The following is a 14,524-nucleotide window of genomic DNA, read 5'->3' as shown; positions in this document are numbered from 1 at the left end:
TCGATGATGTCAAGTTCAACTGAAAGATCTCCATGACCATGTGAGCCTCTCTGGTCTGCCCTGTCGGACGAACTCAAAAGGCGTGCACGCGCGTGTGTGTGTGAGAGAGGGGTCAACAATCAAAATCATGCCACATAACCCTGGAACCGAAAAACACCCGGGTTCAACAACTGAAATACTAAGTTTTTTGAAAATCCAAGATTAAAAAAAACAAGAAACTACATTATGAAACGGAGGGAGTAACAATGTTGATACATCGGTACATCCTGCTTCGTACCGCAAATATTTAACACGCAGCTTGAAAAACAAAGTTCTACACATTCGGTTCGAGTGAATCATTTATAACAATGAAAACGCACGCATAGTTCGGTTCGCATGATGGAACAAAATGTCTCAAGCGTTCGTCCAAGATGGAACAAAGAAGCCTTTTCGTCGTCTTCTACTCTTCTTTGAACTCGAAACGAAGATGCTTAGTAGCATAAAGAACAGTTTAATGGAGCCGTGGCAGCTAGCGTAGCTAGCAAGCAAGCAGCAAGCGAGGCCTAGGCCGCTATGGTGCGACCGCCGTCGACGTAGATGACCTGCCCGGTGATGTAGGACGCGGCCGGCATGCACAGGAACGTGACGAGCGACGCGACCTCCTCCGGCTCGCCCATGCGGCCCAGCGCGACGCGCTCGTTCTCCTTCTTCCCCATCTCTAGCAACGCCTCCATGTCAACCTCGATGCCGCTGCTCTGGAGGATGTCGCTCCGGATGCCCCCCGGCGCGACGCAGTTCACGCGGATGCCGTCGCTCGCCCACTCCACGGCGAGGTTGCGGCTGAGCTGGTTCATGGCCACCTTGGTCGCCGAGTACACCGAAAGCACCGGGTACGCGATGGCCGCGGCGACGGAGGAGATGTTCACCACGCTGCCGCCCCCCGCGGCGACGAGGAGCGGGTGCGCGAGCTGCGCAAGGTGGAAGCACGACTCGAGGTTGGTGGCCATGAGGCGGGCGTAGTCGTCCGCCGTGCTCTCCGTGGCCGGCATGAAGAAGGTCTGCCCGGCGTTGTTGACGAGGATGTCCAGCTTGCCCCCCAGCTCGGCGCGGGCCGTGGCCATGAGCGCCTCCCGGTCGCCGCGCACGGACACGTCGCAGGCGGAGGCCGTGACGCGCCCGCTCAGGCGGCCCGCGTCGGCGTCGGCGGCCCACCCGCGCAGCCGCTCCTGCACGTCGGCGTCGCTCCGGGCGCATGTGTGCACCCGGACGCCGAACCCCGCGAGCTCCTCCACGATCGCGCGCCTGCGCCATGCATGTTACGCAAGTGAGCGAGTGTGTCGGCGTGTGTGATGAGTCACAAAACTAGCGGCATGAAAGACACATGCATGCAGGGGGCGTACCCGATTCCTTTGGTTCCGCCGGTGACGAGGGCCGTCTTGCCGGCGAGGCTCCACCGCTCCTCTCTGCTTGCTGCTGCTGCTGCCATCGCCGGTCGATCGGTGTGTTCTTGGAACTAGCTAGTGAAGGATTTGGCAGGTTGGCCTTGGCCCTTGCTACTTAAATCTTCCTTGGAAGCTCTGCTGCCCACTGTGACGACTGGGCAGCAGCTGGCGGGAGTGCAGAACCGCAGATGCTTCCTCGGCGATTCCTTGTTTTCGACGATGCGCACGAAGCATTACTCGCGCAGGCGGTGGCCGGCCGGCCGTCTCATGTCACGCATCATGTCACGTTACCATGTTTTCGGCCCTGGATTTCGACTCCCGCTCGGCTCGTGTTGTCCTCGTTCGCAGTGGAAGTCCAGTAGGTGGGATTCATAGGGCTCTAGCCTACCCTTCAAAAAAGGGATTTTTTTTTCCAATACTACTTTTTTTTAGGCTAATATACTACTCTTCTAGGTTCACGGCCGAAGGAGTCAAGGCGACGTCGTAGCAGTTGAGGCGTGGCTGCCGGTAGTGCTCATGGCTGGACGGCTGGGTAATTTATGCACATTTGTAGTTGCTACTTGCTAGTTCATGTTATGTTAATTAATATGGTGTCCTATACGGTACATATGCAAATTATTTGCAGATTTACAGAAATGAAGAGAAAAATATACGAGCATAAACAGTTTTTTTTTTGCTATAAAGATTCAAATTTTGGCTCAAAATATAATATTTTCTAAAAATCCAAAAACAATTACAGTCAGTACTAGATGCCTCGAGTAGTATCATGGGAAATTCTCAGCTCATTTGGACAAAAGAATTACGAGATGGTGTTGTTTTTCTTCAAAGGAACGTTTCCTTTTTTTTTCTCCGTTAACTTTGAGCCCACCCTCCAATTTTGTTCTGGATTCACCACTGCTCGTCCGCAAACGTTTCGGCAACCATCAGCGCGTGTATATCCTATAGAGCACGGTCGTCATCCATCTTGGTGACCGCTTGATCGCTAATGTCGCGCGCGCGTGGTGGTTGTGTCCATATTGGCGAACGATTCTTGGCCATGTCAGAGCCCAGTTGACCGTCCTTGTCCACGAGTGCTTTCAAAATGATTCGGCGCGACCTACCTAGTTCTCTGCATGCCTACTTAACTGCCAACCAAATCAATTAATTATCTGTCAAATTGGGAAAAATCCCTATTTTAATTATCCGTATGCATAATTAACTGTCTATCCGATTAATTGATTGCATTAGTGACTCGGTTTCCAAATTGATTCGGTACAAAAAATATCCTATTTAAGTGGACCTAATTAATTGAAAATGTAATTAACTGTCCAACTAATTAATTGTGTTAATGGTTTGATTTTGAAATTGATTCAGCGTTTGATTTATAAATTATTTTTGCATGAATGGCTGCTACGAACGACGATTATGTAAGAGATATTACACATTTGACGCGCATCTTGTATTGTTCGATTGAACCTTGTTGGTAAAGATGCTTTTGCAGTTGATTCATTTCTGCAAGGCCTACCGAGTATTATAAGACACATTTCCTTAACGAATTTCTTAACATTTGAATGGACACATTTGATTTGAGAATGTAGCTTGTCTGGCTCTCTGAATGACTGACAAGAAATAAAATATGACTGCGTCCACAAACGCATGTACGTGACGGTCCGACGACCCGCTTGCTGCCATGGCCGTCCTCAACACCGTGCTCCACACCCTGGCATACTTGAGCATCGCACCGGCGTCAAGTCTAGCCACAACGTCCTCCATGGTGTCTCGCACAGCGTCCCTCCGCAGGGGTGCGCGGATGCGGCCTATGAATTACTCCCCTTTAGTAATAGAGATATATGTGGTTTGGTAAGATAAGAAAACATATGTGATTGGGTAAGATAAAAAAAATGATATTTTGTTGTATTAGGATAGTTATGGTTGTAAATTAATAGTAAAGATAATGATAATAATAAATGGTATAGTGTGTGGGATTAGTGATTTGTTATTGAGGAATATCTGATTTTGTTTTGAAAGGTTATTGAGAAAAATCCTATGTCTGTCTTTTGCGAAGGCGGTCTCACATATATGATGCGATATCTGAATTCTTAATTACCTATTATTTACGTGATTGAATTGAACCAGCACCTACCAAAGCAAGAACGAAAAAAGATCTCTTTAATTTAATGGGATTTGGTTTTTCAATGGGAGGGAGAAAAATCCAGTGGGAGGGGGAGGTGGGTGGTGAGGAAAAAAAAAACTCGTGACGAGAAGCTACCAACTCCCTCTGTAGGAGTAGAGAAAAGGGAAATGGTTCCTTTCATCTGGACCATCTCATAGGTTTTGTCCGTTGTTTCCATGAATGACACCTGGTTGTGGCCCATGCACGTCTCAGCCCATACTTATCCACACAAGATGGTTTTTCAACAAAGCTTCTGATGGGAAGAAGGTTTGCAACAAGATGCTTGCTGCAAAACATCTACGACAACAATGGTGGCCGGCCGTGCAGCTTCGGTGACATGTTTCATTGCAAAAAAATAAATCCGCAACATCGTCTATGTTGGAAAAGGGCGAAGATGAATTTTTTTTAACACAATCTGCATTGCAAATCTTTCTGCAACATGAGCTCTATTGCAAAGGGTTCCGCAACACGAACTTTGTTGCAATTGTTAGGACGAGACTGGGCTGGTAGATGTAGCAAAATCTAACGGTTATCGAGGTGGCGGATCTTTGGATCTTTAAAGATCCGCCGCCCGGCACCTAGCACACCCCGATTGAAAAACAACTCTTAAACTCAAAAAGTCAATTCATATGAAAAATATCAGTAAATAAAAGTATGAATTAAAAAAATCATGAACTCAAAAAATATTATGAGTTCGAGAACAGTTAACAATTTTTTGAAAAATTTCACAAAATTGAAAACTGTTCACAAATTTGAAATTTGTTCACAAAATTTGGAAAAAAATCATGAATTTGAAAAACATTCCCACGGATTTAAAAAACTTTCACCAAATTGTAAAAAAATTGCAAATATGAAAAAAAAATCTTTGTAATTTTTTAAAAAATCAGGAAATTGGAACAAAGTTGATAAAAACAAAAAACAAAAGGGGGAAAAGGGAAAAAACTGACAGAAACCGAACGAAATTAGTGAAACGCAAGAACCAAAATAACCAACCCTAAAAAAGAAAGGAGCCTTCTAAAAGGTTCCCAAAACGTGCTTGGAAGAGACACCTTTTGGGCCGGCTTGTTGCGCTGGCGAGGAGACCAGGCGTAGGCGCCAGTTAGGCGTAGCGACTATTTATGGCCTTAGGCAAGTTGCCGGAGAAGTCTTGTTGAAGGTTTGAAGGTAATTGGGCCGGCCCATTCGTGCGCAGATTAAAGGGCCATGTAGTCTAAATTAATACTCCCTTTATATGAGGTGCATTTGTTTTTTCAAAGGTCAAATGAGTGCATGTTTGACCTTTTTTTAGAAAAACATATCAGTATTCACAATACAAAATTTATATCATTTGATCCATCATGAAAATTAGTTTCATCTTTATTTATTGGGTATTACAGATGATGTTATTCTATTCTATATTCTTGGTAAACATTCAAATGGTTGACTTGCATGAAAACCAATACACCTTATATTCTGAAATGGAGGGAGTAGATGGAGCTTCCTCTAGGCCTCACAATGGTCTTTGCTATGATCAATGTCGTTGTTGTGGACTGCGATAATGTTACTCATTTTGGTCTTCTAAACGGACAAGGTGATAAAGACGGAGTAGGATCAAGCCGATCATGGGTCCATGTCGTTGCTAGTGTGGAGGACGTCGAGGACATCACCACGGTAAACAAGTGCTTAAGCGGGCCAAAGATGATGAAGTCTCTACCCAAGCTTGGTCGTAGGTCAATGCTTGGGCATGAGTTAGCAGAACCAATGCCATTGAGGTTCTACGCACATACCAAGGATGCTAAAGACATAGCCATGCTCATCATCCCCAAGCCCTTCTAGCCAGTGATGAAGGGGTGGATCAAAGTTAGGCTTCCACGCGTCATCAAGCTCTCAGCGACCAAGTGGTGCATGTACTGGGTGCAACTTAAGGTTTACCATAAGCACAAGATTATCCCCAATGACCTTCTCATCTTCAAGCTGTTGAACCTCGGATTCAAGGTCCAGATCTACAACGCTGATAACTCCACCATTTGCAGCTACAGATGCTCCAAACATGTTTGTCAAGGGCAAGCTGACTTGGCTTAGTCCTCCTGTCTGTCGATCCTTGTAAGTCTGAGCTAGTAGAAGTATATGCTAGTATTTTTTCTGTGAAACGGATGGTGCGTAGGGGCATGGGATGCCCTTGCTGTCTTAAAACTGCTAGTTGTTAAACCTATGTAGTTTAAGTGGTAATGTAGGTATTGTTAATTATGTGCATGTTTGATATGTGTTGTGCAGTGTGGTGTAGAGCGGTGCTTGATGGAAATATGCCCTAGAGGCAACAATAAACTTGTTATTATTATATTTCTTTTTTCATGATAAAGGTTTATTATATTCATGCTAGAATTGTATTGACCGGAAACTTAAATACATGTGTGGATACCTAAACAAATACCGTGTCCCTAGTGAGCCTCTACTAGACTAGCTCGTTGATCAAAAGAAGATTAATGTTTCCTAACCATAGACATGAGTTGTCATTTGATAAAGGGATCACATCATTAGGAGAATGATGTGATGGACAAGGCCCTTCCGTTAGCTTAGCATATGATCGTTCAATTTATTGCAACTGTCTTCTTAATGTCAAATACATGTTCCTTCGATCATGAGATCATGCAACTCCCGGATACCGGAGGAATACATTTTGGGCTATCAAATGTAACAACATAACTGAGTGATTATAAAGATGCTCTACAGGTATCTCGGTGTCTCTTGAGTTGGCATGGATCGAGATTGAGATTTGTCACTCTGTGTATCGAAGAGGTATCTCTGGGCCCTCTCGGTAATACACATGTCATGAAGCTTGCAAGCAAAGTGACTAATGATTTACTTACGAGATGATGTATTATGGAACGAGTAATTAAAGGGACTTGTCGGTAACGAGATTGAATTAGGTATGGCGATACCGACGATCGAATCACGGGCAAGTAACATACTGACAGACAAAGGGAATTACAGATGTTGTCATAAAGGTTCGACTAATAAAGATCTTCGTAGAATATGTAGGAACTGAAGGAAATATGCCCTAGAGGCAATAATAAAGTTATTATTTATTTCCTTATTTCATGATAAATGTTTATTATTCATGCTAGAATTGTATTAACCGGAAACATAATACATGTGTGAATACATAGACAAACATAGTGTCACTAGTATGCCTCTACTTGACTAGCTCGTGAATCAAAGATGGTTAAGTTTCCTAGCCATGGACAAAAGAGTTGTTATTTGATTAACGGGATCAGATCATTAGGAGAATGATGTGATTGACTTGACCCATTCCATTAGCCTAGCACTTGATCGTTTAGTATGTTGCTATTGCTTTCTTCATGACTTATACATGTTCCTATAACTATGAGAATTATGCAACTCCCGTTTACCGGAGGAACACTTTGGGTACTACAACTGTCACAACGTAACTGGGTGATTATAAAGGAGTACTACAGGTGTCTCCGAAGGTACATGTTGAGTTGGCGTATTTCGAGATTAGGTTTTGTCACTCCGATTGTCGAAGAGGTATCTCTGGGCCCTCTCGGTAATGCACATCACTATAAGCCTTGCAAGCAATGTGACCAATGAGTTGGTTACGGGATGATGCATTACGTAACGAGTAAAGAGACTTGCCGGTAACGAGATTGAACTAGGTATTGGATACCGATGGTCATATCTCGGGCAAATAACATACCAATGACAAAGGGAACAAAGTATGTTGTTATGCGGTTTGACCGATAAAGATCTTCGTAGAATATTAGGAGCCAATATGGGCATCCAGGTTCCGCTATTGGTTATTGACCAAGAATAGTTCTAGGTCATGTCTACATAGTTCTCGAACCCGTAGGGTCCGCACGCTTAAGGTTTCGATGACAGTTATATTATGAGTTTATGAGTTTTGATGTACCGAAGGAGTTCAGAGTCCCGGATGAGACCGGGGACATGACGAGGAGTCTCGAAATGGTCGAGACGTAAAGATCGATATATTGGACGACTATATTCGGAGTTCGAAAAGGTTCCGAGTCATTCGGGTATTTTTCGAAGTACCGGAGAGTTACGGGAATTCGCCGGGGAGTGTATGGGCCTTATTGGGCCATGCGGGAATTGAGGAGAGAGGCCGAAAGGAAGGAGGCGCGCAGCCCCCCTATGGTCCGAATTGGACAAGGGGTGCAGCCCCTCTTTCCTTCCTCCTCTCCCCCTCTTTCCCCCTTCTCCTACTCCAACAAGGAAGGAGGGAGTCCTACTCCCGGTGGGAGTAGGACTCTCCTTGGCGCGCCCCCTCCTAGGCCGGCCGCACCTCCCCCCTCCCTCCTTTATATACGGGGGCAGGGGGCACCCCATGATACATAAGTTGATCTACGGATCGTTCCTTAGCCGTGTGCGGTGCCCCCCTCCACCATATTCCACCTCGGTCATATCGTCGCGGAGTTTAGGCGAAGCCCTGCGCCGGTAGAACATCATCATCGTCACCACGCTGTCGTACTGACGGAACTCATCCCCGAAGCTTTACTGGATCGGAGCCCGGGGATCGTCATCGAGCTGAATGTGTGCTGAACTCGGAGGTGCCGTACGTTCGGTACTTGGATCGGTCGGATCGTGAAGACGTACGACTACATCAACCGCGTTGTCATAACGCTTCCGCTTACGGTCTACGAGGGTACGTGGACAACACTCTTCCCTCTCGTTGCTATGTCATCACCATGATCTTGCGTGTACGTAGGAAATTTTTTGAAATTACTACGTTCTCCAACAGTGGCATCCGAGCCAGGTTTTATGCGTAGATGTCATATGCACGAGTAGAACACAAGTGAGTTGTGGGCGATACAAGTCATACTGCTTACCAGCATGTCATACTTTGGTTCGGCGGTATTGTGAGATGAAGCGGCCCGGACCGACATTACGCGTACGCTTACGCGAGACTGGTTTCACCGTTACGAGCACTCGTGCTTAAAGGTGGTTGGCGGGTGTCTGTCTCTCTCACTTTAGCTGAATCGAGTGTGGCTACGCCCGGTCCTTGCGAAGGTTAAAACAGCACTAACTTGACGAACTATCGTTGTGGTTTTGATGCGTAGGTAAGAACGGTTCTTGCTAAGCCCGTAGCAGCCACGTAAAACTTGCAACAACAAAGTAGAGGACGTGTAACTTGTTTTTGCAGGGCATGTTGTGATGTGATATGGTCAAGACGTGATGCTATATTTTATTGTATGAGATGATCATGTTTTGTAACCGAAGTTATCGGCAACTGGCAGGAGCCATATGGTTGTCGCTTTATTGTATGAAATGCAAACGCCCTGTAATTGCTTTACTTTATCACTAAGCGGTAGCGATAGTCGTAGAAGCAATAGATGGCGTAAACGACAACGATGCTGCGATGAAGATCAAGGTGTCGCACCGGTGACGATGGTGATCACGACGGTGCTTCGAAGATGGAGATCACAAGCACAAGATGATGATGGCCATATCATATCACTTATATTGATTGCATGTGATGTTAATCCTTTATGCATCTTATCTTGCTTTGATTGACAGTAGCATTTTAAGATGATCTCTCACTAAAATTATCAAGAAGTGTTCTCCCTGAGTATGCACCGTTGCCAAAGTTCGTCGTGCCCAGACACCACGTGATGATCGGGTGTGATAAGCTCTACGTCCATCTACAACGGGTGCAAGCCAGTTTTGCACACGCAGAATACTCAAAGTTAAACTTGACGAGCCTAGCATATACAGATATGGCCTCGGAACACGGAGACCGAAAGGTCGAGCGTGAATCATATAGTAGATATGATCAACATAGTGATGTTCACCATTGAAAACTACTCCATCTCACGTGATGATCGGTTATGGTTTAGTTGATTTGGATCACGTGATCACTTAGATGACTCGAGAGATGTCTGTCTAAGTGGGAGTTCTTAAGTAATATGATTAACTGAACTTAAATTTATCATGAACTTAGTCCTGGTAGTATTTTGCAAATTATGTTGTAGATCAATAGCTTGCGTTGTTGCTTTCATATGTTTATTTTGATATGTTCCTAGAGAAAATTGTGTTGAAAGATGTTAGTAGCAATGATGCGGATTGGATCCGTGATCTGAGGTTTGTCCTCATTGCTGCGCAGAAGAATTATGTCCTTAATGCACCGCTAGGTGACAGACCGATTGCAGGAGCAGATGCAGACGTTATGAACGTTTGGCTAGCTCAATATGATGACTACTTGACAGTTTAGTGCACCATGCTTAACGGCTTAGAATCGGGACTTCAAAGACGTTTTGAACGTCATGGACCATATAAGATGTTCCAGGAGTTGAAGTTAATATTTCCAGCAAATACCCGAGTTGAGAGATATGAAGTCTCCAACAAGTTCTATAACTAAAAGATGGAGGAGAATCGCTCAACTAGTGAGCATGTGCTCAGATTGTCTGGGTACTACAATCGCTTGAATCATGTGGGAGTTAATCTTCCAGATAAGATAGTGATTGACAGAATTCTCTAGTCACCACCACCAAGTTAGTAGAACTTCGTGATGAACTATAATGCAAGGGATGACGAAAACGATTCCCGATCTCTTCGTGATGCTGAAATCGACGAAGGTAGAAATCAAGAAAGAGCATCAAGTGTTGATGATTGACAAGACCACTAGTTTCAAGAAAAGGACAAAGGTAAAGAAAGGGAAACTTTAAGCAGAATGGCAAGCAAGTTGTCACTCCCGTGAAGAAGACCAAAGCTGGACCAAAGCCTGAAACTGAGTGATTATACTGCAAAGGAAATGGTCACTAGAAGCGAAAATGCCTTGAATATTTGGTGGATAAGAAGGATGGCAAAGTGAACAAGGGTATATTTGATATACATGTTATTGATGTGTACCTTACTAGTGTTTAAGATAACCCCTGAGTATTTGATACTTGTTCGGTTGCTAAGATTAGTAACTCGAAACAGGAGTTACAGAATAAACAGAAACTAGTTGAGGGTGAAGTGACGATGTGTGTTGGAAGTGGTTCCAAGATTGATATGATCATCATCGCACACTCCCTATACTTTCGGGATTAGTGTTAATCCTAAATAAATGTTATTTGGCATTTGCGTTGAGCATGAATATGATTTGATCATGTTTATTGCGATACGGTTATTCATTTGAAGTTAAAGAATAATTGTTTTTCTGTTTACATGAATAAGACCTTCGATGGTGATACACCCAATGAAAATAGTTTGTTGGATCTCAATCGTAGTGATACACATATTCATAATATTGATGCCAAAAGATGCAAAGTTAATAATGATAGTGCAACTTATTTGTGGCACTGCCGTTTGGGTCATATCGGTGTAAAGCGCATGAAGAAACTCCATAAAGATGGATTTTTGGAATCACTTGGTTATGAATCATTTGATGCTTGCGAACCGTGCCTTTTGGGCAAGATGACTAAAACTCCGTTCTCCGGAACAATGGAACAAGCTACTGACTTATTGGAAATAATACATACCGATGTATGCGATCCAATGAGTGTTGATGCTCATGGCAAATATCGTTATTTTCTGACCTTCACAAGATGATTTGAGCAGATATGGGTATATCTACTTGATGAAACATAATTCTGAAATAGTTGAAAGGTTCAAAGAATTTCAGAGTGAAGTGGAAAAATCATCGTAACAAGAAAATAAAGTTTTTGCGATCTGATCGCGGAGACGAATATTTGAGTTACGAGTTTGGTCTTCAATTAAAACAATGTGGAATAGTTTCACAAACTCACGCCACCTGGAACACCATAATGTAATGGTGTGTCCGAAAGTCGTAATCGTACTTTACTAGATATGGTGCGATCTATGATATCTCTTATTAGTTTACCACTATCGTTTTGGGGTTATGCATTAGAGACAGCTGCATTCACGTTTAATAGGGCACCATCTAAATCCGTTGAGACGACACCGTATGAACTATGGTTTAGCAGTAAACCTAAACTGTCGTTTCTTAAAGTTTGGAGTTGCGATGCTTATATGAAAAAGTTTCAACCTGATAAGCTCGAACCCAAATTGGAGAAGTGCGTCTTCATAGAATACCCAAAGGAAACTATTGGGTACTCCTTCTATCACAGATCCGAAGGCAAAACATTCGTTGCCAAGAATGGATCCTTTCTAGAGAAGGAGTTTCTCTCGAAAGAAGTGAGTGGGAGGAAAGTAGAACTTGATGAGGTAACTGTACCTGCTCCCTTATTTGAAAGTAGTTCATCACAGAAATCTGTTCCTGTGACTACTACACCAATTAGTGAGGAAGTTAATGATGATGATCATGAAACTTCAGATTAAGTTACTACAGAACCTCGTAGGTCTTCCAGAGTAAGATCCGCACCAGAGTGGTACGGTAATCCTGTTCTGGAAGTTATGTTACTAGACCATGACGAACCTACGAACTATGAAGAAGCGATGGTGAGCCCAGATTCCGCAAAATGACTTGAGGCCATGAGATCTGAGATAAGATCCATGTATGAAAACAAAGTATGGATTTTGATTGACTTGCCTAATGATCGGCGAGACATTGAGATTAAATGGATCTTCAAGAGGAAGACGGACGCTGATAGTGTTACTATCTACAAAGCTAGAATTGCCGCAAAAGGTTTTCGACAAGTTCAAGGTGTTGACTACGATGAGAGTTTTTCACTCGTATCTATGCTTAAGTCTGTCTGAATCATGTTAGCAATTGCCACATTTTATGAAATCTGGCAAATGGATGTCAAAACTGCATTCCTTAATGGATTTTTTAAAGAAGAGTTGTATATGATGCAACCAGAAGGTTTTGTCGATCCGAAATGTGCTAACAAAATGTGCAAGCTCCAGCGATCCATCAATGGACTGGTGCAAGCATCTCGGAGTTGGAATATACGCTTTGATAAGTTGATCAAAGCATATAGTTTTAATACAGACTTGCGGTGAAGCCTGTATTTACAAGAAAGTGAGTGGGAGCACTACAACATTTCTGATAAGTATATGTGAATGACATATTGTTGATCGGAAATAATGTAGGATTTTTCTGGAAAGCATAAAGGAGTGTTTGAAAGGAGTTTTTCAAAGAAAGACCTTGGTGAAGCTGCTTACACATTGAGCATCAAGATCTATAGAGATAGATCAAGACGCTTGATAAGATTTTTCAATGAGTACATACCTTGACAAGATTTTGAAGTAGTTCAAAATGGAACAGTCAAAGAAAGAGTTCTTGCCTGTGTTGCAAGGTGTGAAGTTGAGTAAGACTCAAAACCCGACCATGACAGAAAATAGAAAAGAATGAACAGTCATTCCCTATGCCTCAGTCATAGGTTCTATAAAGTATGCTATGCTGTGTACTAGACCTATTGTATACCTTGCTCTGAGTTTGGCAAAGGAATACAATTTTGATCTAAAAGTAGATCACTAGAACAGCGGTCAAGAATATCCTTAGTGAGGACTAAGGAGATGTTTCTCAATTATGGAGGTGATAAAAGAGCCAGTCGTAAAAAGTTACAACGATGCAAGCTTTTACACCAATCCAGATGACTCTAAGTCTCAATCTGGATACATATTGAAAGTGGGAGCAATTAGCTAGAGTAGCTCCATCCAGAGCATTGTGGACATAGAATATTTGCAGAATACATACGGCTCTGAATGTGACAGACCCGTTGACTAAACTTCTCTCATGAGCAAAACATGATCATACCTTAGTACTCTTTGGGTGTTAATCACATAGCCATGTGAACTAGATTATTGACTCTAGTAAACCCTTTGGGCGTTGATCACATGACGATGTGAACTATGGGTATTAATCACATACAGATGTGAATATTGATGTTAAATCACATGGTGATGTGAACTAGATTATTGACTCTAGTGCAAGTGGGAGACTGAAGGAAATATGCCCTAGAGGCAATAATAAAGTTATTATTTATTTCCTTAGTTCATGATAAATGTTTATTATTCATGCTAGAATTGTATTAACCGGAAACATAATACATGTGTGAATACATAGACAAACATAGTGTCACTAGTATGCCTCTACTTGACTAGCTCGTGAATCAAATATGGTTAAGTTTCCTAGCTATGGATAAAAGAGTTGTCATTTGATTAACGGGATCACATCATTAGGAGAATGATGTGATTGACTTGACCCATTCCATTAGCCTAGCACTTGATCGTTTAGTATGTTGCTATTGCTTTCTTCATGACTTATACCTGTTCCTATAACTATGAGAATTATGCAACTCCCGTTTACCGGAGGAACACTTTGGGTACTACCAAACGTCACAACGTAACTGGGTGATTATAAAGGAGTACTACAGGTGTCTCCGAAGGTACATGTTGAGTTGGCGTATTTCGAGATTAGGTTTTGTCACTCCGATTGTCGAAGAGGTATCTCTGGGCCCTCTCGGTAATGCACATCACTATAAGCCTTGCAAGCAATGTGACCAATGAGTTGGTTACGGGATGATGCATTACGTAACGAGTAAAGAGACTTGCCGGTAACGAGATTGAACTAGGTATTGGATACCGACGATCAAATCTCGGGCAAGTAACATACCGATGACAAAGGGAACAAAGTATGTTGTTATGCGGTTTGACCGATAAAGATCTTCGTAGAATATGTAGGAGCCAATATGGGCATCCAGGTTCCGCTATTGGTTATTGACCAAGAATAGTTCTAGGTCATGTCTACATAGTTCTCGAACCTGTAGGGTCCGCACGCTTAAGGTTTCGATGACAGTTATATTATGAGTTTATGAGTTTTGATGTACCGAAGGAGTTTGGAGTCCCGGATGAGATCGGGGACATGGCGAGGAGTCTCGAAATGGTTGAGACGTAAAGATCGATATATTGGACGACTATATTCGGAGTTCGGAAAGGTTCCGAGTCATTCGGGTATTTTTCGGTGTACCGGAGAGTTACGGGAATTCGCCGGGGAGTGTATGGGCCTTATTGGGCCATACGGGAATTGAGG

At 43.2% G+C, this 14,524-nt stretch overlaps 1 protein-coding gene across 1 annotated transcript; it reads right to left on the bottom strand.

Moving 5' to 3' along the window:
* Positions 1-426: 426 nt before the first annotated feature.
* Positions 427-1,609, bottom strand: LOC123066304 (noroxomaritidine/norcraugsodine reductase-like). Its single transcript, XM_044489411.1, has 2 exons — positions 1,380-1,609; positions 427-1,281 (listed from the first exon to the last, which is right to left on the bottom strand). The coding sequence occupies exons 1-2, from the start codon at positions 1,463-1,465 to the stop codon at positions 543-545; spliced, it is 825 nt and encodes a 274-aa protein (XP_044345346.1). The 5' UTR covers positions 1,466-1,609; the 3' UTR covers positions 427-542.
* Between the last annotated feature and the right edge of the window lie 12,915 nt (positions 1,610-14,524).

This window comes from Triticum aestivum, chromosome 3B (genome assembly GCF_018294505.1).
Source record: "Triticum aestivum cultivar Chinese Spring chromosome 3B, IWGSC CS RefSeq v2.1, whole genome shotgun sequence".
Lineage (NCBI taxonomy): Eukaryota > Viridiplantae > Streptophyta > Magnoliopsida > Poales > Poaceae > Triticum > Triticum aestivum.
This window is presented reverse-complemented; position numbering and strand designations above follow the sequence as displayed.

What these genes read in the sequence shown, in the direction of transcription:
- LOC123066304 (XM_044489411.1), bottom strand. Translation starts at nt 1,465, where the DNA reads ATGGCAGCAGCAGCAGCAAGCAGAGAGGAGCGGTGGAGCCTCGCCGGC. An exon ending in GGCGGAACCAAAGGAATCGG is followed by an intron (nt 1,282 to 1,379) that starts GTACGCCCCCTG and finishes TGCATGGCGCAG; the next exon opens with GCGCGCGATCGTGGAGGAGC.